The sequence below is a fragment of the Malaclemys terrapin genome, chromosome 15 (genome assembly GCF_027887155.1).
Source record: "Malaclemys terrapin pileata isolate rMalTer1 chromosome 15, rMalTer1.hap1, whole genome shotgun sequence".
NCBI classification, from domain to species: domain Eukaryota; kingdom Metazoa; phylum Chordata; order Testudines; family Emydidae; genus Malaclemys; species Malaclemys terrapin.
This window is the reverse complement of record NC_071519.1, coordinates 6852166-6876503: the sequence shown is the minus strand read 5'-3', so window position 1 is coordinate 6876503 and position 24338 is coordinate 6852166. Positions and strand designations below refer to the sequence as shown.

General features: G+C 49.0%; 1 protein-coding gene across 1 annotated transcript in view; it reads right to left on the bottom strand.

Annotated features, from left to right (window-relative positions):
• The window catches only part of LOC128822991 (zinc finger protein 436-like), a 38008-nt gene extending 14831 nt beyond the window's left edge, over positions 1 to 23177 (bottom strand). The window contains exon 1 of the mRNA XM_054004953.1: positions 22967 to 23177. Coding sequence (XP_053860928.1) covers positions 22967 to 23170 — 204 coding nt within the window. The 5' untranslated portion in view covers positions 23171 to 23177. The remainder of the gene's footprint in view (positions 1 to 22966) is intronic.
• Positions 23178 to 24338: the final 1161 nt, after the last annotated feature.

The window sequence follows — 24338 nt, the reverse complement described above, 5'->3', positions numbered from 1 at the left end:
TCCTAGAATCTATGAATTCCAACAGTAACTCAGGAGGACGTTATACAGCAGATATTAGAGTTAGATGTGTTTAAATCAGCGGATCCAGATAACAAGAGTTTTTAAAGACCTGGTGGAGGAGCGTGATGGACTGTTAATGTTGATTTTAATTAGGACCTGGAACACTGAGGAAATTACATAAAAGTGGAATAAAGCTAATGCTGTGCCAATATTTAAAAAGTGTAAAAGAGATGACCCAGCTAATTACAAGAGTGTCAGTCTGACATCGATACTGGACAAGATAATGGAGCAGCCAATACTGGATTTATTAATAAAGAATTAAAGGCGGGTGATATAATTAGTACCCATGAACAAAGGTTTAGAGAAAATAGATCCTATCCAACTAACTGGATATCCTTATTGGATGAGATCAAAAGTTTGGTTGCAGCTAATATTATTGATTAAATATACCGAGACTTCTGTAAGGCATATGACTTGGTTCAGCAGAATATTTTGACTAGAAAACTAGAAAGATACAAAATACATATGGCATATATTAAATAGATTAAAAACAGTGATTGTAAATGGGGAACCATGGTCAAGTGGATTTCTTTCTAGGGGGTTTCCACAAGGATTGGTTCTTGGCTCTGTGCTATTTAACATTCTTATCCATGACCTGGAAGAGAATATAAAATAATCACTGATAAAATTTGCATTTGCCACAAAGATTGGGGGTGGTGGTAACTAATGAAGTGTCAGTAGATTCTGGCTCCAGCACTGGGAGTCTAGGAAGTTTTCCCAGCCCTGGCTGGGGGGTTATTTCCTGTTCCACAAAGAGGGGAAGTTCCATTCCCAACTCCTGTGCCTTGAAATTAGGCCCTATCTGACACTACACCCCACATTCAGCATAGTGGTATGAGTATAAACTGATTAGGGCATAATTATGAGGTATTTTGTGCAAGATGCGTCATGTGCAGTGTCATTGAAAAGTTATGATTGGCTGAATATGATTATCCTGTTTGTGTGCATGGCTCATGTTTGCATCCGAAGTTATGGATATTGACTCTGTATCTGTATTTCAAATGTGCTTACTCTGGGTAACATCCACAACTAGCCTTTCAGGTACAACAATGAAGAAGCCAGACAGCGCTGACGGCTCATCAACAAAGACAATGGACCATGGAAGAGCTTAGCCTTCCTGTGAATGTTTCAGCCAGCCTATGAGTCATGGCTACTATGACTCAGCAGGGCATGGTAGGGCATGTGACCAGACCACATGATGCTGAACTCCATTTTGGTACCAAAATGGACTGGGAACTGAGTTTGGAACAAAGGGTTCCCCCCATATGGAAAAGCTACATAAGGTGGTTGTGACATCATCTCTTGGCCTCATTCCCCACACAAGAGAACTCCTGGAACATAAGAACATAATGGAGCAAGTAATTAAGGAAATCATCTGCAAACAGTTGGAAGGTGGAAGGTGATAGGGAATAGCCAGCATGGATTTGTAAAGAACAAATCATGTCAAACCAATCTGATAGCTTTCTTTGATAGGAAAACGAGTCTTGTAGATAAGGGAGAAGCGATGGAGGTGGTATACCTAGACTTCAGTAAGGCATTTGAAACGGTCTTGCATGATATTCTTATCAATAAACTAGGCAAATACAACTTAGATGGGGCTACTATAAGGTGGGTGCATAACTGGCTGGAAAAACGTACTCAGAGTAGTTATTAATGGTTCCCAATCCTGCTTGAAAGGTATAACAAGTGGGGTTCCGCAGGGGTCTGTTTTGGGATCAGCTCTGTTCAATATCTTCATCAATGTCTTACATATTGGCATAGAAAGTATGCTTATCAAGTTTGCAGATGATACCAAACTGGGAGGGATTGCAACTGCTTTGGAGGATAGGGTCATAATTCAAAATGATCTGGACAAATTAGAGAAATGGTCTGAGGTAAACAGGATGAAGTTTAATAAAGACAAATGCAAAGTGCTCTACTTATGAAACGGATTGTTCCTTCCTACATACAGAATGGGAAGAGACTGTCTAGGAAGGAGTACGGCAGAATGGGATCTAGGGGTTATAGTGGACCACAGGCTAAATATGAGTCAACAGTGTGATGCTGTTGCAAAAAAGGCAAACATGGTTCTGGGATGCATTAACAGGTGTGTTATGAGCAAGACACGAGAAGTCATTCTTCCTCTCTACTCTGCGCTGGTTAGGCCTCAACTGGAGTATTGTGTCCAGTTCTGGGCACCGCATTTCTAGAAAGATGTGGAGAAATTGGAGAGGGTCCAGAGGAGAGCAACAAGAATGATTAAAGGTCTTGAGAACATGACCTATGAAGGAAGGCTGAAAGAATTGGGTTTGATTAGTTTGGAAAAGCGAAGACTGAGAGGGGACATAATAGCAGTTTTCAGGTATCTAAAAGGGTGTCATAAGGAGGAGGGATAAAACTTGTTCACCTTAGCCTCTAAGGATAGAACAAGAAGCAATGGGCTTCTGCAGCAAGGGAGGTTTAGGTTGGACATTAGGGAAAAGTTCCTAACTGTCAGGGTGATTAAACACTGAAATAAATTGCCTAGGGAGGTTGTGGAATCTCCATCTCTGGAGATATTTAAGAGTAGGTTAGATAAATGTCTATCAGGGATGGTTTAGACAGTATTTGGTCGTGCCATGAGGGCAGGGGACTGGAGTCGATGATCTCTCGAGGTCCCTTCCAGTCCTAGAATCTATGAATAAGAATGGCCATACTGGGTCAGACCAAATGTCCATCCAACCCAGTATCCTGTCTACCGACAGTGACCAATGCCAGGTGCCCCAGAGGGAGTGAACCTAAGAGGTAATGATGAAGTGATCTCTCTCCTGCCGTCCATCTCCACCCTCTGACAAACAGAGGCTAGGGGTACCATTCCTTACCCATCCTGGCTAATAGCCATGAATGGACTTAACCTCCATGAATGTATCTATTTCTCGTTTAAACCCTCTTATAGTCCTAGCCTTCACAACCTCCTCAGGCAACGAGTTCCACAGGTTGACTGTGCGCTGTATGAAGAAGAACTTCCTTTTATTTGTTTTAAACCTGCTGCCCATTCATTTCATACGGTGGCCCCTAGTTCTTATATTATGGGAACAAGTAAATAACTTTTCCTTATTCACTTTCTCCACCTGAGGAAGCACCTGAGGAACAAAGACTGAACTGGGGGAAGTGTTGGTTACAGCGTAAAGGGATTTCAAGCTTGGGTATGGAAACTTGATGGACTGCTTCTATCATCAGTCAGGGTGAGAAATTGCTAATTCAAATTCTACCCATCTAGTATCTTAGCAAATAACCAAAAATTCAAACTAAGCCTAAGTAATCTGCTTTGATCTCTTTGCTATCACTTATCGCTGGGAAATTGGCTGTTGTCTTTTATCTGTCTTGAGTGGCTTAGGTAAAGCACTCAGGTAGCTTAGTTGGATTCATGGCATCACCTGCTGTAGTGTTGAGTGATAACAGGGGCTCGAGAGGCTGGCTGAATCTTCAGCAAAGCATTGTGAGAAGGGCCAGCCCAGCTTCAGAGTTAGAAGGCACAGCGGTTCCCAGAAGCCCCCCAGACTGCACCCTGGGGTGACAACCCATCACACCCTAGATTAAACAAGTCTCAGCAGGTTTGTTAGATCCTGTCCCCTCCCTTTCTCCACCCTAGATAGTTCCTGCCTCCCACCACTTCGAGCAGTTCCCACCCTCCTATGCCTTTACTGCTCCTCTCCCTCCAGGCAGAACCCATCACCAGCTCCCTGATAATCCATTACCTGAGCCAGCTCCATTGAAGCCATTTCCTTCCCCCTGGGAGGATGGGATGATCTGAAGCAAAATGTGGACGTTATTCTGTAGCCTGCAAGGGCGAGAAGGGCAATGTGAGAGACTTCAGACAGGGTTTTTGTCCATTCCACATGCCAATTCCCCCAGGATTTTCCCTGCTAATGGACATTCTAGGTTCTGCCACACTGTGAAGCACAGAGTGACCTTATTCCAGTACAGGCCTAGCCCTCTCCCACCAGGGTGTAACCCTCTGAGATATGGTGAAACCCTCCCAGTAGCAGAGTCTCTGTTATAAAATTTGCAGGCAACACCAAGCTGGGAGGGGTTGCAAGTGCTTTGAAGTATAGAATTAAAATTCAAAATTATCTGGACAAAGTGGAGAAATGGTCTGAAGTATATAGGATGAAATTCAGTAAGGATGAATCCAAAGTACTCCACTTAGGAAGGAACAATCAGTTGCACACATACAAAACGGGAAATGACTGCCAAGGAAGGAGTACTGCGGAAAGGTATCTGGGGGTCATAGTGGATCACAAGCTAAATATGAGTCAACAGAGTTAAACTGTTGCAAAAAAAGCAAGTATCATTCTGGGATGTATTAGCAGGATTATTGTGAGCAAGACAGCTCTACTCCGCGCTGATGAGGCCTCACCTGGAATAGTGTTTCCAGTTCTGGGTGCCACATTTCAGGAAAGATGTGGACAAATTAGAGGAAGTCCAGAGAAGAGCAACAAAAATGATTAAAGGTCTAGAAAACATAACCTATGAGGGAAGATTGAAAACATTGTGTTTGTTTAGTCTGGAGAAGAGAAGACTGAGAGGGGACATGATCACAGTTTTCAAGTACATAAAAGGTTGTTAGAAGGATGAGGGAGAAAAATTTTTCTTTTTAACCTCTGAGGATAGGATAAGAAGTAATGGGTTTACATTGCAGCAAGGGCGGTTTAGATTGGACATTAGGAAAAACTTCCTAACTGTCAGAGTGGTTAAGCACTGGAATAAATTGCCTCGGGAGGTTGTGGAACCTCCATCATTGGGAATTTTTAAGAGCAGGCTGGACAAACACCTCTCAAGGGATAGTCTAGATCAGGGGTCTCCAAACTTCATAAGATGAGGGCCATATTAGATTTTTGAAAGAGCTTCGCGGGCCGAAGCCACTTTGAAAGAAATTAAACATATGCAAATATATGCAAAATCATTCAAAAACAACACTATTCTACTGTATCAGTGTTGCATTAAATTCTAAATCAGGTATAAAAGTTAATCGATGCAGGTACTGTGAAATCACACAAAATATTTGTCAATACATTAAAAATCATTTAACTTTTAAAAATTTTATTTCTAAAAACTCACACATTTGTATCATACAAATACTGTTTGGTTCTATTAGTGATGTAGTTAAAATGTAACCATTATGAAATTGTTAATTTCCATCTTCTTTACTCCATTTATTGGAGATGTAATTAAGCACCTGGCTTGTATTTTTACTCCTAAGGGAGGGGGCCGTGCCTGCTTGGCTGCAGCAATGACTCTCCCCTAAGTCGGCTCCCCTTTTGGGGGGGACACTGGCTCCCAGAGGCACTCACCCCTCTGTACAGCACAGCTGAGCTATCCCCCCAACCCGAGCTGCTGCCGGCAGGCCCTCCCCCTGCCTGCAGCCTGCCTATTTGCTTCTCCCTGTACCTACTTTGCTGAAGCAATGACTCTCCCCTAAGTTGACTCCCCTTTTGGGGGAACACTGGCTCCTAGAGGCACTCACCCCTTTGCACAGCTCAGCTGTGCTGCTGCCCCGTGTGAGCTGCTGCCAGCAGCCCCTCCCCCTGCCTGCTCGGCATGCCTACTCAGCTGTTCGCTTCTCCCCTGTTGGTTGGAGGGCCGGACAAATGGAACCCATGGGCCGTAGTTTGGAGACCCCTGATCTAGATGATACTTAGTCGTACCTTGAGTGCAGGGGACTGGACTAGATGACCTCTCGAGGTCCCTTCCAGTTCTATGATTCTATAAACCAAATGCCACAGAAGAGCAGAATCAAAGGAGTCACTTTGGGGGATTCTCTCTGTCATTGTCCCCAAGGCAGCTTTCTCAGGTTTACTAAGTTCTTTGATGCTCCAGCCTTTACACAGTCTCTCCTGGGAGTACCCCCTTTCATGGGCTGGGCCTAGTTTTAGCTTTTGGCAAGCATGATCCTGAGGGCTCTGAGACTGGGCCTTCTTGCCTCAGGACACCTTGTTTCTTTCTGTGGCTCCCCAGTGAGTCCAAATGAGTAGATACTCCTGATACAGACTGTGAACATAAGAACGGCCCACTGTGTCAGACCAATGGTCCATCTAGCTCACTGGCCAATGCCAGGTGCTTCAGAGAGACAACCGGTTCTAAAAGGGCTTCTAAATTTAACAACCGGTTCCTGCGAACCGGTGGGAACCGGCTCCAGCTCACCACTGGTTAATATCTGACTAGTTGCAGTGTGAGCCTCTCTGGCTATGTAAATCAGCAGACAGGAGAGAGACTTTACCGAGGTGAAGTGCTGATTGGCAACAGAATGCATTACATCCTGCCTGGCAGGAAAGGTCCATCAACACCAGATAGACTATTATGGGATGTTAAAGAAGACAAAAGACTGTTGTTGTGCTCTTGACTTCCCATTAGCTGAGTTTGCAGCTCAGAGCACATGGCAAGAAGGGCATAAAAACCCCATACAGAACAAACTGATTATCTGTATGCTGCTTGGACTCAGGGGGGCAAAGTTTCTAAGCATAAGCAAGGGATCCCCAGCTGCTTAGCCAGGGTTAATCCTAAAGAATATGTAGGGCTTGCTTATTATAGAAGCTTCTATTACCTTTTGAAATTTAAGACTAACTTGTCTGCATCTATATGATTACCTGCTTTTAACTTTGTAAACAACTCTCATTTCCTCTTAAATAAATCTTAATGCAGGTTATGACAGGACTGGCTACAAGTGTTGTCTTTCTTGTGAGATCTAAGATTCAATTCACCTAACAAAATGACTGGTCCTTTGGGATTGGCAGTAACCTGAATATTGCTGTGATTTTTGGTGTAAGGCAGTGGTTCTCAACCAGGGATCTGGGGCCCTCTGGGGGGCCATGAGCAGTTACCAGGCGGGCTGCCAAGCAAGGCCAGCATTAGACGCGCCGCGGCCCAGGGCAGAAAGCTGAAGTCCCAGCACATGGGGCTGAAGTCCATGGCCCTGAGCTCCACCACCTGGAGCTAAAGACAAAGACTAAGGAATGTAGCTTTGTGGGGGCCCCTGTGGCATGGGGCCCCAGGCAGTTGCCCTGCTCGCTACCCCCTAACGCCAGCCCTGGCTTTTCTATGCAGAAAATCAGTTATCGTGGGCCGTGGAGTTTTTATAGCATGTTGGGGGGGGGGGGGGGCTCAAAAATAAGAAGGTTGAAAACCCCTGGTGTAAGGGACCATCTGTCACAAAGGTGAGCTCATCTGCGTGGTGAGATATATGGGATGACCCAAAGGGACTGTCTGTGATTCCATGTTAATCCCGTTACAGTGCCTGCAGCGTTTACACTGGATACTTGGTTGGTGAAATCTACATATAGGCCTCGCAACGAATTTGGGTTTTCTTCCCTGCTTCTTACCAGTCTGCCTGAGGCTGGTGCTCATGCTCTCGAGTCACTGAAGACAGCGTTACAGAGACTTACGGGCGCAACACCACCAGCAGCAATTGGCAGCAATGCAGAGCAGCCTTTACAGTAACACAGCGTGGGCCAAATGGTCTATGGACTCAGTCAAGCCCCAGTTCTCCTCCAGTGCACATCAGCATCCTGGCAACCTTCAAGGAGGGTCAAGGCTGCCACTCCTTCAGTGATGATGGAGCTGCAGCATAGCATCACCCACGCCCCATGACCCGTCTTGTCTCCTGAGACAAAGGTGAGTGACAGATGGTGTATAACAGATCCTGGGGGGGTAGTGAAAGGGATAACAAAACACACCTTCTGGGGGTCACCCCTCAGGAAGTGAAGGTGGCAGGGATTGTAGTGGCAGTAAAAGGGGAGGGGAGGGAGTGGGAGCAGCACCCTCAAAGACAACGCTGCCAGTGGGTCGCCCTACCACATCAGGCATGGGGCTGATAGGGGGCCATTCCCTGGGCCTGGGTGCCTGTGAAGGGCTATATAAACACCATGCTGGCACAGAAGGGGTTAAACTCCTGCTTTAGTGTGGACTGGCCCAGTCCCTCCACACCTGCAAACCATGCCAGGACTGGAGCAGGAGTTAATAGGAGAGACCTGCTCTACTCAGAGGGGGGGCCACCCTGGGAAAGGAACTGTCTGTGGAGCATCTCCAGCCCCAAAGAGCGGGCTGGCAGCATTCCGGGCTCTGGGGTTCACTGAGGGAGGGTGGGGATCCCCAGAGCTCAAAGAGGGAGCAGGCTGAAACTTGCCCAGGAGACCCAGTCAACTCTGAAGAGGACTGAGAAGCCCCCACGGCTCCCAGAAATAAGAAGGGCCCATATTCTGATGGGCTCTGTCCACATTTTTTTCTCCCACCCGTTTCTTTTCTTTCATTCCTTTATTTACCCTTATTTGCCGACAGTTGGCTTTTTTGCTGTGTCACGTGGTACCCCGAGAGAGGAAGAAAGTGCCCCAAGGCCTCAGCCAGAGGGTGGAGCCCTCACCCACCCCTGGCTTAGAGGGTCTCTGCCAGTCAGGAAGGGGTAGCAGCGAGGGAAGATGGGGTGAAGAGGTTTGGGCTATGGTGGGGGGCAGAAGCAGCTGAGACTGGATAACCTGGGGCTGGGCAGTCTCCATAGGATTAATGAAGGTGTCAGTGACTAGATGAATGTTCAGTAAATATGCAGAAAGTGATGGCTCCCCATCCCTACCTGCCATTCACACAGGGAGCAAAGCCCTGGGCAAGGCAACTTTAAAGAGTTAAAGAGAAGGGGCTACAGCTTAGAGTTTCTCTGCCAGTCAGGAAGGGGTAGCAGTGAGGGAAGACTGGCAGCTAATAGTTGGAGGGGTGAAGAGGTTTGGGGTATGGTGAGGGAAGAAGTGGCTGGCACTGAGTAAGCTGGGACCAGGCAGTCTCCGTGAGGGACACTTGCTCCCCCTGTGCCCCTTCCACACACTCTTGTGAGTAGAGAATGACCACTCTGTCCCCACCACCAAAGGCAGCCATGTCTCAGGACTCTCCCAAGTTGCACCCACTAACTCTCTACCCATTTGGGGTACAGCTGAGGGCAAAAATCTCCCACCAAGATGAACCCAGCTGGCTTCTGCCTGTTCTGGTGCCACAGCGTGGGTGAAAGGCAGAACGGCAGCAGTTCTCAGCAGAATTTATTTTCTTCATGCAAAAAAAAAAATAAAGAAATTCTGCGCTGGATGTGAATTCTGTGCGTATGCAGTATCTCAGAATTCCCACGAGTAACTCACACCCTGCACAAACATAACCTGCTCACTCTCATTTCTTCTCCTTATGTCTCCGAGTCCCAGAGCTGCTGCTGTCATTAATGCACACAGGCTTTCACTCCCATCAGTGCTGACAAAACCCAATCCAGTTACAAGACTGAATCCTTATTTTCCCATCACATAGGACAGTCTCAGCTGAGGGGGAGGTGAGAGTGGGAGGGGGTACAAAGGGAAAAGAATTGTTGTAGCCATATTGGTCCTAGGATATCAAAGAGAGGGATTTTTAATTGTTTCTAAAAGAAATTACCTCACCCACCTTGTCTCTCCAAGAGACCTGAAAGTGGCAGAAGGAGACAAACAGGAAGACAGAGCTCAGGACTCTAAAACAAACATTTTCAAGCCCCTGGAAGAAACAACATTTCCCTTCTACCTGTGGGTATGTTTATGTCCTATATGAGGGACCACCCAGTTCCTCTCACAGCATCAAGGGGAGACTGCAGCCAGCCCCCGATTGTCCTTCCCCATCCTTGGATGGATGTTGTGAAGACCTTTGTGTGGTGGGCATTTGGGCTGGGTCCCCAGGCAGCTAGACCCATCTGCAGAGTGGAAAGCCAGGGCAACTCTAGCACAGCATGGGGGCTGTGGACAGTGGTAGCAATTCTGGAGCTGGGCCTCTGTCCCCTGTAGGTCCCATGGCAGATGGCTCTGGCAACATCAAGTGGGTCCATCACTGCAGGGGAAGGTTGGGGTAGTGTCTGAGATCAGAGTGAGGACTGGGGGGTGTCCATGCCCAGGAATGGAATTCACCTCCTCACCCCTCTGCAGAGCCCAGCAACTAGGGATTTATCCAGTGAAGTGAATTTCACTCTGGGTGACTTTGAGCCAGTCACTGAAAGATCCTTGTGCTTTAGGTTCCACACTGACCAAAGGAGATTACTAGTACTCCCTCCCCAGAATGCTGGGGGGCAGCCAGGGATAATTAGTAGGTTACGGGAATTAGAAGCTGAAAATTCATTAAGAACGATATTTGTGTGTTTATTATTAAATCCCCAGACACCCACCAATCCCCATCCTTCTCCCAATGAGCTATAAATATTTAAGGTACACAGCGACTGATCCTGCAGTGAGTTCCTGCCCCTCCCCACTTTCTATAGCAGCACTTTTAAGAACAGGCTAGGGAAACATGTAAATACTTTGAACCAAATTCCGGAAGTTGCTGAGCATGGACAAGTCAAAATGAAACCAAGGTTCCGTCTCTCCGGGGACCTGGCCCTTAGTGCAACATTATAGACACTACCCAGAAATCTGAAAAGGCCATTTCAGAACTGAGAGAATGTTATTTATCTATTGACTTCTGGGAATTACCACTAAAAGAAACAACCCAGTGAAGTTGATACCCTGAGAGAAAGTTCTCATGTCTTTACAAATCGGTATAATCTAATCTGGGACTTTAGACACTAAAATGCCTTATTCGTTGCCCTATGGTGATTGCCTGGTGTCACTACAGGGCAGAATTAAGGGTGGGTGCCTTAGCTGTAAATTTTCATGCCCTAGCATATAGTGATTGCAGTTAAGTGAGTTTGGCAAAATTCATTCTATTTCTTTTTTTTTTATTTCAATTGATGATATTGATATTTATCTTTAAGCCCTTTTTTCAGTGTTTACAATTTCAATTTTCAGAGCTGTGGGATGTTATGGGGGTAGTCAGACAACAATTATTTAATTACAGTAAATGTTGAGATTCAAAAAGCCAAATCTTTATAACTGTTCAAACACAAATTGTCAATGTCACATGGAAAATATACAGTGTAAATATCCTTAAATCAAACTCTTTCTTCAGAAGCATTTCTGTATTTTACCTATATAAATATTTTTTCATCTGTGTGTACACTGAAAACATATTATTGCAATTAAGAAAAATCCAGTCCTTTTAACTAATGAAGTACTTTAATTCTTTCACTTTCTAGACTGTAATGCTTGCCTTGAAAATAATTACACCCTCCCTGTGATGTATTTTACTCTCAGTACCGTAACCCCATCGTGATGTAGCTCCTGTCTGGGAGCTCTGCTGAGGCCAGTGGCATTATGATCAGGTGACACTCTGACATATGGGCAGAGACACATAGCGGAGGGTGGAGGATGAGGTAACATGGAAGCTATCAGGGTGGAACATGGCCCTACAGAGTGTGGGGAGCAAACTCCCTCTCAGCCTCTCCTCTCTCCCACCTCCCAGAGTCAGTAACTCTGATAACTCAGTAACGATTTATCTAAATAGCCCCAGTATGTGAGACAGTGATTAACACAGGTGCCTTGGTTGCTGCAGCACCAACCCCCTGATTGGATGAAGGGGATAAAGAACTGCAGTAGAAATGGGTTAGGCTGGGAGCGGGCACAGCTGATGTGGGACTGGGAGCAGAGTTGACTGAGAGGCCAAAATTCATGGGGGATTGGGACAAGAAATCAACAGGACTGGGTAGAGGCACTTCGGTGCATTTCCCCCCTATTTACCATCCTGCCATATATTTAATTTAGAAACTTCATTCACATTTAAACACATTGGAGCTAAGCTGTGTTGTTGCATTTTCACTTACAGTGGTACAGTTTTAAATGGGTGCTTAATCAGATGCTTATACAACACAAAGCAGTCAATAATTGGCATGCTTTCATTAATTAACTTGCCTGTGTGCTGTGTATTGCTCTGAAAAAAAAAAATGGTGTGAATGAATGTCAAAATTTCAGGCATTAAGAAATAGAAATTAGGTGTCAGTTCATTTCTCATGTGTTTATCTCCTAATTTTAATTTCAGTTTTGAATCAGTATTAATGCCATGTTGTTTTAATAGCATTAGAGTCTATTTGTATAATCGTTTGAAAGATTTCATGGGATATTGTGAACCAGCAGTCTTAACCTTTTATTTTGAGATTACTAAATACAATCCAGCGTATCACTCCTGAAAGACTGAAAGCCCTGGCCAGTGACATGCTCCCTAGAGAGCAAACACCTGACAAGCCCTTTCACCCTAAAAAGCGCTTTTGGCTCTTTGACATCAGAAAACGCTATAGATAACCAGGTAATTACAGCAGACCTTCACTAGGTAGTTCTGCCATCTATGTGCCAAAATTCAAATGGTTCTGTTTGTTTTATCTTTCATTCAGCTTTGCAATTATTAGATCCCATTTAAAAGCTGGAAGTGAAATAACCAAAGCAAGTTAAGAAGAGAGTGGCATTGGGCATAGGTGGGGGTAAAACAATAAAGGGAAAGAACTGACTATGCAAAAAGGAACATCCCAAACTATCAGAGCCCCAGACCCTCGTCCAAGTGAATCCACCCCAGCCAGGCATATCAAGCTGAGCCCCTGAAAAATCACCCATTCCATCTGGCAGTGAATGCTGCGTGTTCCAGACGGAGCTATGGGGTGTGCGTTTGCTCTGCTGACGTGCTGCTCTAGTACGGAATGCACCATGGCCACAGAGAGCAGAGACATGGCCTCCTACAAAACAAAATCCCAGAAACACCTCCAACATCCCATCCCCTCCCCCACCTCCATAGGGCCATTCTCAGCCTATTGCTAACAGTTCCTTCCAGCCTTCAGCACTATAAATAAATAAAACATGGAGATACAAAAGGTAGATGGTGCCAGAGAAACCATATCTCCTTTTGTGAGAAGGTAACTAATTTTTTGGACAAAGGAAATGCAATAGCTCTAATCTATCTGGATGTCAGTAAGGCATTTGATAGAGTTCCACATGGGAAACTATTCCTTAAATTGGACAAGATGGGGATTAATATGAGAACTGAAAGGTCGATAAGGAATTGGTTACAGGGGAGACTACAAGGGGTCATACTGAACGGTGCATTGTCAGGCTGGAGGGAGGTTACTAGTGGAGTTCCTCAGAGATTAGTCTTGGGACTGATCTTATTCAACATTTTTATTAGTGACACTGGCACAAAAAGTGGGAGTGGGACACAAAGCTGGGAGGGATTGCCAATATGGAGGAGGACAGGAATATCATACAAGATGATCTGCATGTCCTTGAAAGCTGGAGTAATAGAAATGGGATGAAAATTAATAGTGCAAGATTTTTTGCAATAAGCAATAAAAATTAGTACTGTTATAAAAGGCACCAATGAGACGTCATTTGAAATACTGTGGGCAATTCTGGTCTCCCATGTTTAAGAAGGATGAACTCAAAGTGGAACAAGTGCAGAGAAGGGCTACTAAGACAGGGGTGGGGAAACTATGGCCCGCGGGCTGAATCTGGCCCACAGCACCACCGGCGCCATATCCCTGCGGCTCCCAGGAGGGGGAGGAGGGGAGGCAGAGGGCTCCATGAAACGGGGAACCGCGGCCAATGGGAACTTCGGAGGAGGTACCTGGAGGCGAGGCAAGGGCAGCGCTTCCTGGAGCGGTGCGGGGCCGGGGACAGGGCAGGCATGCAAGGAGACAGCCCTGGCCCACCGGTGAGCACTGCTGCCACCCCGGAGCCGCTTGAGGTAAGCTGGCCCTCCTGTACCCTGCCCCCCAACCCCCTGCCCTGAGCTCCCTCGTACACCCCACACTCCTCCTGCACCCCAACCCCCTGCCCTGCACTCCCTGCTGCATCCTGCACGTGTGCACCCGAACCCTCTGCCCTGAGCCCCTCATACATCCCACACCCCTCCTCTGCTGCAATCCCTTGCCCTGAGCCCCTTCCTGCATACCGCACTCCTCCGACACCCCAATCCCGGCCCTATACACTATTTCCCCACCCAGATGTGGTCCTCAGCCCATAAAGTTTGTCCACTCCTGTACTAGGATGATGCGACGAATGGAAAATCTGCCTTATGAGGGGAGACTCAAAAAGCTTGGCTTGTTTAGCTTAACCAAAAGAAGGCTCAGGGGAGATACGATTGCTGTCTATAAATACATCAGAAGGATAAATACCAGTGAAGGAGAGGAGTTCTTTAGGTTAAGCACAAATTTTGGCCCTAGAACAAATGGATATTGGCCATCAATAAGTTTTGACTTGAAATTAGGCGAAGATTTCTAACCATCAGAGTGAAGTTTTGGAACAGCCTCCCAAGGGGAGCACTCACTCACTCACGCCTGTCACCCCAATCGGGGTATGGGCCACCAACCACAGATCTCCAGAGTCCTCTATCCAGGGTCATTTGCTCTAGCTGGTTCCAGGTATAGCCCATTTTTATGCTATCAGCATGAAGGTCGCGTCGCCAGGTGTTTCTTGGACAGCCTCTTTTCCGCTTGCCTTGGGGGTTCCACCGCAATTCCTGTCTAGTGATGTTGGTTGGCTGCTTGCGTAGTGTGTGTGTCCTATCCAGCCCCACCTTCTCCTTCTAATTTCTTCCTCTGCTGGAAGTTGACGGGTCCTCTCCAAGAGGTAGATGTTGTTGATGGTGTCTGGCCAGAGGATCTGGAGAATCCTTCTAAGGCAACTATTTATGAAGGTCTGAATCTTCCTGGTGGTTGTTTTAGTTGTCCTCCAGGTTAACAGCTCCATACAATAAGACTGATTTCACGTTGGAATTGAACAGTCTAATCTTTGTTGCCAAAGACAGCTCTCTGGAGCTCCAGATGTTCTTGAGCTGTAAGAAAGCTGCTCTTGCCTTACCGATCCTTGCTTTGATGTCTGCGTTCGTGCCACCCTGTTGGTCGATGATGCTGCCTAGGTAGGTGAAGGACTGCACTTCTTCCAGAGGGTTTCCATTCAGTGTGACTGGGTCATTACTGATGGAGTTAATCTTGAGGATCTTGGTCTTGTCCTTGTGGATGTTGAGGCCAACCTGTGATGACATGGCTGCCACTACATTAGTCTTCTCTTGCATCTGCTGTTTGCTATGCGAAAGGAATGCGAGGTCGTTGGCAAAGTCCAGGTCGTCAAACTGGGTCCACAACGTCCACTGGATTCCGTTCCTGAGCTCATAAGTGGATGTCTTCATAATCCAATCAATGACAAGGAGAAAGAGAAATGGTGACAACAAACATCCTTGTCTGACTCCGGTTCGCACCTGGAAGCTGTTTGTAAGCTGCCCTCCATGGATCACTCTACAGTGTATGCCATCATATAAGTTCTTAATCAAGTTAACCACCTTTGCTGGGATGCCATAGTGCCGAAGGAGCTTCCAGAGAGTCTCTCAAGCCACGCTATCGAATGCTTTCTCATAGTCAACAAAGTTGATGTACAACGAGGAGTTCCATTCCATAGACTGCTCGACTATGATGCGGAGCGTTGCTATCTGGTCCATGCATGATCGATTGCCGGAAACCTGCCTGCTCATCTAGTAGCTGTGGAGCGACCGCATCCTTCATTCTCTCTAAGAGAACTCGGTTGAAGACCTTCCCTGGTACCAACAGAAGTGTGATTCCTCTGTAGTTGGCACAATTGCTGAGGTCTCCTTTCTTGGGGAGTTTAATAAGGTATCCCTCTTTCCAGTCTGCCGGAATCACTTCTTCTTCCCATATCTTCTCAAAAACGGGGTACAGCATTTCCACTGAAGCATCCAGATCTACTTTCAGGGCCTCTGCTGAAATATCATCAGGTCCAGCTGCCTTCCTGTTCTTCATCATAGTGATGGCTTTTCTGATCTCATCTCTGGTAGGTCTATCACAATTGATTGGAAGGTCTTCGTTGGCTGGGTCAATGTCTGGTGCATTTAGTGGTGCTGGTCTATTTAGGAGTTCCTCAAAGTGCTCCGCCCATCTGTTCATCTGTTGTTCTATTTCTGTTATAGACTTTCCCTGCTTGTCTTTGATGGGACATTCTGGCTTGCTGAACTTTCCAGACAGTCGCTTGGTGGAGCACTGGGGGCAAAAAATCTAACTGGCTTTGAGACTGAGCTCGATACCTTTATGGAGGGATTGGTATGATGGGACTGCCTACAATGGCATGTAGTCAATCTGCAACTGCTAGCAGCAAATATCTCCAAAGGCTGGTGATGGGACGCTCAGGGCCGGCTCCAGGCACCAGCTGAGCAAGCTGGTGCTTGGGGCGACAGATTGTTGGAGGCAGCATTCTGCCCAATCCTAGGGTGGCACGGCCGCTTTTTTTGTTGTTGGTTTTTTTGTTTTTTGTTCTTGTTCCACTCCGGCCGCCCCATAGGGGGCGGCGGCGCAGAGAACCAGAGCGCCCTGCAGGGCAGTCCTCTTCCTTCCCTCCCCACAGACCGGAGCGGAGCCCTCGCAGCAGGCGGCGGGGCAGCGGGAGGGGTCGCATGGCAGCGCCCCTGCTGTAGCCCTGGCCGCCCCCTTCTCTCTCTGTCTCCCGCCCCCCCCAGCCGGTCCCCCTGCACCCGCGCTCCGGCCAGACCGCATGGTTTTTTGGTTTTTTTTTTGCTTTGCCGTTCTGGCCGTCCCTTTTTTTCTTTTTGCTTGGTGCGGTCAAAAAGCCAGAGCCAGCCCTGGGGACACTAGCTGGGGAGGGCTCTGAGTTACTACAGAGAATTCTTTCCCAGATGTCTGGCTGCTGGGTCTTGCCCACATGCTCAGGGTCTAATTGATTGCCATATTTGGGGACGGGAAGGGATTTTGCCCAGACACAGATTGGCAGAGACCCTGGGATATTTTTTTAGCCTTCCTCTGCAGCATGGGGCATGGCATGGGTCATTGCAGGTTTAAACTAGTGTAAATGGTGCACTTTTTTGTAATTTTAAGTCTTGAAATAATGATTTGAGGACTTCATTAACTCAGCCAGAGGTTAGGGATCTATTACAGGAGTGGGTGAGTTAGGTTCTGTGGCCTGCGATGGGCAGGAGGTCAGACTAGAGGATCATGATGGTCCCTTCTGGCCTTAATGTCTGAGAGTCTATAAACTGTGCCTTGCATTGCACAGACACTTATGGAAATCAGGGCCACATCGTGCTGCGCATGGCAGAGAACCTGACTGAGATCAGCACCCCCATTGTGCTGGGCACTGCACAGACAGAGAGGGACAGTCCTTGCGCAAAGAGATCACAACCCAAGTAGACAATGGGTAGGAGGAAAGCACAGAGGGGCTGTGAGTTCCCCAAGGTCACCAAGCAGGTCAGTGACAGAGCCAGGAATAGATCCCGGTAACACCAGAGCCCCATCACCTGCAGTTTGGAAAGGTCCCCAGACCCCATTGTATTAGGCTGCAGGAAGAGGTGGCTTGTCCATGGATGCACAGGCTGTCTTGGAAGGGAAGCTCAGCTGCAGTCCCTGCACACAGCTGGGGGGGTGTCCCCTGGGTCAGGAGAAGTCAGTGTCCAGTCCTGTGGGGCTGTGCTCCTGGCTCATACCTCCAGCACTCACTGCTGCCCCTCCATTACCAGCTACACTGTTCAGCCAGCCCCAGGCCTCAGTGAGGTCACTGTGCGCCCCCACCCCAAACCTTCAAACAGTGTAAATTTTGTCTATACTAAGGTTTTACACCAGTGTCTAAAACGAATGTGATATATGTCATCATGTGCCAGCAATGCCCCTCTGCCATGTACATTGGCCAAACAGGACAGTCTCTAGGCAAAAGTATAACTGGACACAAATCAGACATCAAGAATTATAACATTCAAAACCCAGTCGGAGAACACTTCAATATCCCTAGACACTCAATAACAGACTTAAAAATGGCAATTCTTCAACAAAAAAAACTTCAAAACCAGACTCCAATGAGAAACTGTAGAACTGGAGTTAATTTGCAAACTGGACACCATCAAATTAGGCCTGAATAAAGACTGGGAGTGGATGGGTCACTACAAAAACTAAAAACTAAATTTCCCCATGCTAATTTCCCCCTACTGTTACTCACACCTTCTTGTCAACTGTTTTAAATGGGCCACCCTGATTACCACTACGAAAGTGATTTTTCCTCCTGTTGATAATAGCTCACTTCCACTTTAATTCAATAACTCGTGAGAACTGATCCCCCACTTGGTAAGGCAACTCCCATCTTTTCATGTACGGTGCATATTCTGCCTACTGTATTTTCCACGCCATGCATCTGATGAAGTGGGTTTTAGCCCACGAAAGCTTATGCCCAAATAAATGTGTTGTCTCTAAGGTGCCACAAGTATTCCTCGTTGTTTTTGCTGATACACATTAACACGGCTACCACTCTAAAACACCAGTGTGACAGAGACCTTCAGTTCCCAAAACAGCAGTACGGTGGCACTAGAACTGGGATCTATTTCTAGCTCTATCACGGACAGACTGGGTAACCTTGAACACGTCTATGTTTCTCCTCCCAACTTTAGTCTCTTTACCCAGCTGCCCACTCACTGGGGACTCCTTCTCTCCAGAGCCACTCAGCACTAAAATCTGTGTGGGTGTCACCAGAGCTAAGGTAGTTCAGCTCTGGAATAGTCTTACAAGACTGACTGTGGAGTCTCTTTCCCTGGAAGTTTTTTAAGAACAGGTAGGACAAATCTCTGTCAGAGATAATCTGCATATACTTGGTCCTGCCTCGGCAGAGAGAGCTGGACTTGATGACATCCTGAGGTCTTTTCCAGCCCTACATGTCTATGATGCTATGCAATATATTAAAACACAAAATACAGAATAAAACCCACCAGAACTTAATGTCCGGCAATTCAGAAAAAAACAAACAAACCACACACAACCTACACTCCTGTCATAACTATAAAGGGAAGGGTAACAGCCCTCCTGTGTACAATACTATAAAATCCCTCCTGGCCAGAGACTCTAAAATCCTTTCAGCTGTAAAGGGTTAAGAAGCTCAGGTAACCTGGTGGACACCTGACCCAAAGGACCAATAAGGGGACATGATACTTTCAAATCTTGGTGGGGGGGAAGGCTTTTGTTTGTGCTCTTTGTTTGGGGGAGTTCGCTCTTGGGACTAAGAGGGACCAGACATCAATCCAGGTTCTCCAAATCTTTCTGAACAAGTCTCTCATATTTCTAACTAGTAAGTAAACAGCCAGGCAAGGCGTGCTAGTTTTATCTTTGTTTTCTCAACTTGTACATGAACTTTTTGCTAGGGTATTTACCTCTGTTTGCTGTAACTTTGAATCTAAGGCTATAGGGGGGTCCTCTGGGCTCTTTAAGTTTGATTACCCTGTAAAGTTATTTCCCATCCTGATTTTACAGAGATGATTTTTACCTTTTTCTTTAATTAAAAGCCTTCTTTTTAAGAACCTGATTGATTTTTCCTTGTTTTTAGATCCAAGGGGGTTGGATCTTGATCCACCAGGAGTTGGTGGGAGAAAGGAGGGGGGATGGTTAATTTCTCCTTGTTTTAAGATCCAAGGAGTTTGGATCTGTATTCACCAGGGAACTGGTGAAGAGTCTCTCAAGGCTATCCAGGGAAGGGAATTAGCACTTTGGGAGTGGTGGCAGCGGACCAGATCTAAGCTGATAGTTAAGCTTAGAAGTTTCATGCAGGCCCCCACATTTGTATCCTAAAGTTCAGAGTGGGGAAGCAGCCTTGACAACTCCACAGCATAAAATGACAATACAAAGGAAAAGAAAGTAAGACAATGCAAACTATGACATCCTAGGACAAAAGTACACAATGGAAAATAGCTCAACTCAAACCAAAACAACACAGGCATCAAACAAGATGAGGCAAAACAATGCACCATAAAACTGCAACAAAACATGGTGCATCAGAGTTCCAAATGGCACCATGCAAAACAGCTCAGCATAGAACAGGACACAGGACAAAACAGAATTATTTCAATGTAGGCATGGAAGGGATCTTGCGAGGCATCTACTTAAGGCTCCTGTGATGAGGCAGGACCAAGTATCCCTAGACATTCCCGGACTGATGTATCTCTAACCTGGTCTTAAAAACCTCGAATGAGGGAAATTCCACAACCTCACTTGGAAACCAATGCAATGCAAACACTCTGACCAAAACAACGCTGTACACCCACACAAGCTGGGCTTCGGGTTAAGATGAGAGGCAAGAATTCAAACAATCTGGGTTTAGTTCCCAGTTTTTCCCCAAATTCTCCATGCAACCTCGAGCAAATTACATCAGCTCTTTGAGCTTCAGTTTCCCCATCTGTAAAATGGAGAGTCGCCTCCCACCATTGGCCTATTTAGCCTTTGAGCTCTTTGTGGCAAGGACTCTGTCACTGTGGGCATGTCTACACTGCAATTAGACACCAGTGACTGGCCCGTGCCCACTGACTTGGGCTCACACGGCTCAGGCTGCAGGGCTGTTTAATTGTGGAGTAGATGTTCCGGCTTTGGCTGCAGCCCAAGGTCTGGCACCCCCCTACCTCGCAGGGTCCTACAGCCCAGCTCCAGCTTGAGCCCAGACATCTACACTGCAATTAAACAGCCCCTTCGCCTGAGCCCCGTAAGCCTGAGTCAGCTGGCATGGGCCAGCTGTGGGTTTTTAATGGCAGGGTAGAGATACCCTTGGTGTGTGCAGCACCGGTCACAATGGGGACCCTGATCTTGGTCAATGTCTGTGCAGGAGCCCTGCACAACAGGGGCCTAATCTCAGTCAAGGGCTCTGCAACCCCCAGCATTACAGGATCCCTGATTTTTTGGGGGGTCCCTGCAGCATCTGGCAAAATGTGGGGGCAGGATCTCTGTCAGGGTCTCTGCAGTGCCCAGTACAGTGGTGGGGTGTGATCTGGGTCGGGATCAGTGCAGTGCCAGGCCCAACGGGGACACAGATCTCAGCTGAGGTCTCCCAGCACAATGGAGGCAGAAATCTGTGCCACAGTCGTGCACTGGCACAAGGGGGGCAATGATCTCAGTCCCAGTCTCAGTTTTACCTGGCACAATCAGGGGTCTGATGTCAGATGGGGTCTCTACAGTGCCCCGCACAACAGGGGCGCAGAGCTCAGTTGGGGTCTCCACAGCACCTGTCACAACAGTGGGGTCTGACCTCTGTTGGGGTCTCTGCAGGGCCTGGCACAACAGGGGCTCAGAACTCAGTCAGGGTCACTGTAGCACCCGGCACAACAAGGTCCCTGCTCTCTCTGTACCCCTCTCTGTAGGGGTCTGTGCAGTTCCTGGCACGAGTGCACCAAACGTGGTCAGGGTTTGTGTAGGGCCTGGCACACTGGGGGACCTGATCTCAGGCAAGACCTGGGCGACGCTCAGTCCGATAAGAGCCCTGATCTCAGTCAAACACCTGGAGAGAAAAGCAGGAAGATTTTCAAGAATTAGATATCAGTAGCTCAAAACTGAGGGAAAAATGGGGCACAAACTAAATATTTGCCAATATAAGAGAGAAGCACGAACATCTGGGGACATTTTATGTCACCATTCAACAGTTCAAGAGAAAGGAGGGGAAATTTGAGGGGATTATACAGCGATATTCAATCAAGAACAGAATGGGATGGATTCTACTTGCCTCACATTCACATGGCCAGCAGGGAGCCCTGGGTGATGCTGCTTTCACAGGGGAAAGGAGTGGAGCTGGAGTCAGAAGGTCACTGGCTCTGGGGTCTGGAAATGTGACAGGCAGTGGTGGGAGTTGCTGGGTTCGTAGTTGGGGAAAGTAGTTGGGACTGGGAAACCTGGGGCTGGGCTGACTCTATGGGGGGCACTTGCTCCTCCCTTCCTTTCCTGGGCCTTTCCATGCCCTGTTGCCAGCAGACAGTGGCCCCCCCAGCTGAGCCCAGAGGTATCCCTGTCTCAGGGCTCTCCCAGCCTCTGCCCAGTAACCCTCTTCCCATTTCAGAAATCACTCAGGGGAACCATTTCTCACCTAAATAAGGACAAATCACTGCAAGTAAAAATGGGGGGAAACACCCCAAACCTGAGATTTGAACTGGACATTGGCAAGGTGGAGAGAAAATGGGGAACAATCGGGGGAGGGGATAGGGACCTTCTCAGGGATTTGAGGGAAAGGGGGGGGGGGAGAAATCACCCTGGATGTTGCTCCTTGCTCTCTAGAGAGAAAGGGGGCAGGGCTGGAGAGGATGGGGGGTCCCCACGGGAGGGGGCAGCAGTAAATCCAAGGGGATCTCAGCCCCCCCGCTTTCTCTCCCTGCTCCTCGGGGGGTCACCGGCTCTTCTCCTCCACTGGCCATGTCCAGGCTGCACAGACATTTTCCATCCGCCCCTTTCCGAGGTTTCCCCCTCCGCCTGGCCACCCCCGCCCAGCCCCATGCAGGGACCCCAGTGAGGTCTGGTCCCCTCCCCCCTAGGGTTACCATATTTTGAGTGTCCAAAAAGAGGACACTCCACAGGGCCCCAGCCCTGCCCCCGCCCCAACTCCACCCCTTCCTGCAAAGTCCCCACCCCAACTCCGCCCCCTCCCCTGCTTCCTGCTTGATTCGCAGGAAGCCTGAAGCAGGCAGCAGGTAAGCGGGGGGGGGGGGGGGGGGGGGGGGGTGTGTGTGGAGGCGTGGCCCAGTCTGCCCCCCCCCCCCCCAACCGAGTGGCTCCCTCCGGCGGCCGGCCCCAGCCCCAGCGTCTCCAGCCTGCCTCGGCTCGGGCCCTGGGGTGCCGGACCCGCGCCAGTCCCCAGCCGAGCACCCCCAGGCCAGCACCACCGGGCCCGGCCCGGGCCCGGCCCGGCCCCCGGCCCAGCACCGCCAGCCCCTCCCTATTTTCCCGGACATGTTCGGCTTTTTGGGATTTCCCCCCCAGACGGGGATTTGGTGCCCAAAAAGCCGGACATGTCCGGGAAAATCCGGAAGTATGGTAACCCTACTCCCCCCCGGGACACCCCGTGGGGCCCCAGGGCAGAGCCTGGCCGGGCCGGGGGCGTTGGGCTCCTGCGGGGACAGCAGCTCCGAGCCCCCCGCGGGCGCTGCCCCAGGGAGCAGATCCCGGCGCTGCGAGATGCCGGGTCCCCCCCACGGACACTGGGGCAGAGTCACCGCCCGGCCCCGCCCCCGGGGCTCGCTCCGGTACCTGGAGGCTGCAGCTCCGCAGCGGGGCGGGCAGAGCCCGGGGCGGCCCCAGCGGGAGCAGGGCCCGAGCCGGGCACGGGGGGGTTAATGGGTCTCCCCGGCACAGACCCTCCTGCTCCGCCCGGCCCCGCAGCGCCAGGGAGCAGCAGCGGGTGAGCGCTGCCTCTGCGCATGCGGGACTCTCCCTCCCCCGCCATCTGCGCATGCCCAGAGCCGAGAGACACAAAACTCTTCTCCAGCTCCGGGAGAGGCTCCCACACCACTGCACGAGCCAGACAAAGCCGCAGCGCTCCGCGCCCGTTCGCAGCCCGGCTCGTCCCCTCCCCCCCCTCACCTAACGTCACTTCCGTTCCCAGGAGAGTCAGGAACTACATCTCCCAGACTGCTCCAGGGGATGCTTCCGCCCTCTCCAGCCCAGGTAAGGGAGAGAGGGGTCAGCAGCGATTACTGCGCATGCTCAGTGAGAGCCTTAGCGGGGAGGATGGGAGAACAAAGCTGCTCTTGCTGCTGCCTTTGTAATGACACAAACTGCCCCTGCTCCCAATTCCCTACTTTGGGAGCACTGAGCATACTCGCCCGAACAGCATGCCTGGTAACCTTCGCTGTTGCCACTGCCCTCACTTCTGGTTACAATTTGCTGCCTCCTCTTTGGGGGGGTTTAAAAGCATTGAGGGGGGCAAATCACAGCGGGGGGCTGTCAGGGTCTGAGCAGGGGACAGAAATGTACTGGCCTTGAGGGATCAAGCTACTGTAGGTAGCGGCAGAAGGGGGGCTGACGGGGAAAAATCAGGGGTGGGAGCTGGGGTTAAGCCCAGGGGAGAGACGCTGCCAGACCCGGTGGGGGGACAAAACCCCTGTTTAGGGAGGGGAAGAGTGGAGAACAGTGACCCCGTGGGATAAGCCACCTGCTGTGCTCGCTAATCTAGGGGTGTAGGGGCAGGGCTGGCTCCAGGCACCAGCTTACCAAGCAGGTGCTTGGGGCAGCCACTTCGGAGAGGGGCAGCACATCCAGCTGTTCGGCGGCAATTCGGTGGATGGTCCCTCACTCCTGGACGGAGCAAAGGACTTCCTGCTGAATTGCCGCCGCAGAGCAGATCGCGGCTTTGTTTTGTTTTGTTTTTTTTGTTTGTTTTTTTTTGTTTGTTTGTTTGTTTGGCTGCTTGGTGAGGCCAAAAGCCTGGAGCCAGGTGGGGGCAAGTGGGGCAATTTTCCGCAGGGGCCCCCACAAGTATGTCAGAGGCTGCCCCTGCCTCCATCTTCCCCCATTCCCCGGCGTCTCAGTGCGCTGCGTCCGGGAGCAGCCCTGGCGCACTGCAGCGCCGTGGCTCCAACGCTGTCCGGGGCCACTCCTGGAAGCGGCGCGCTGAGGCTCT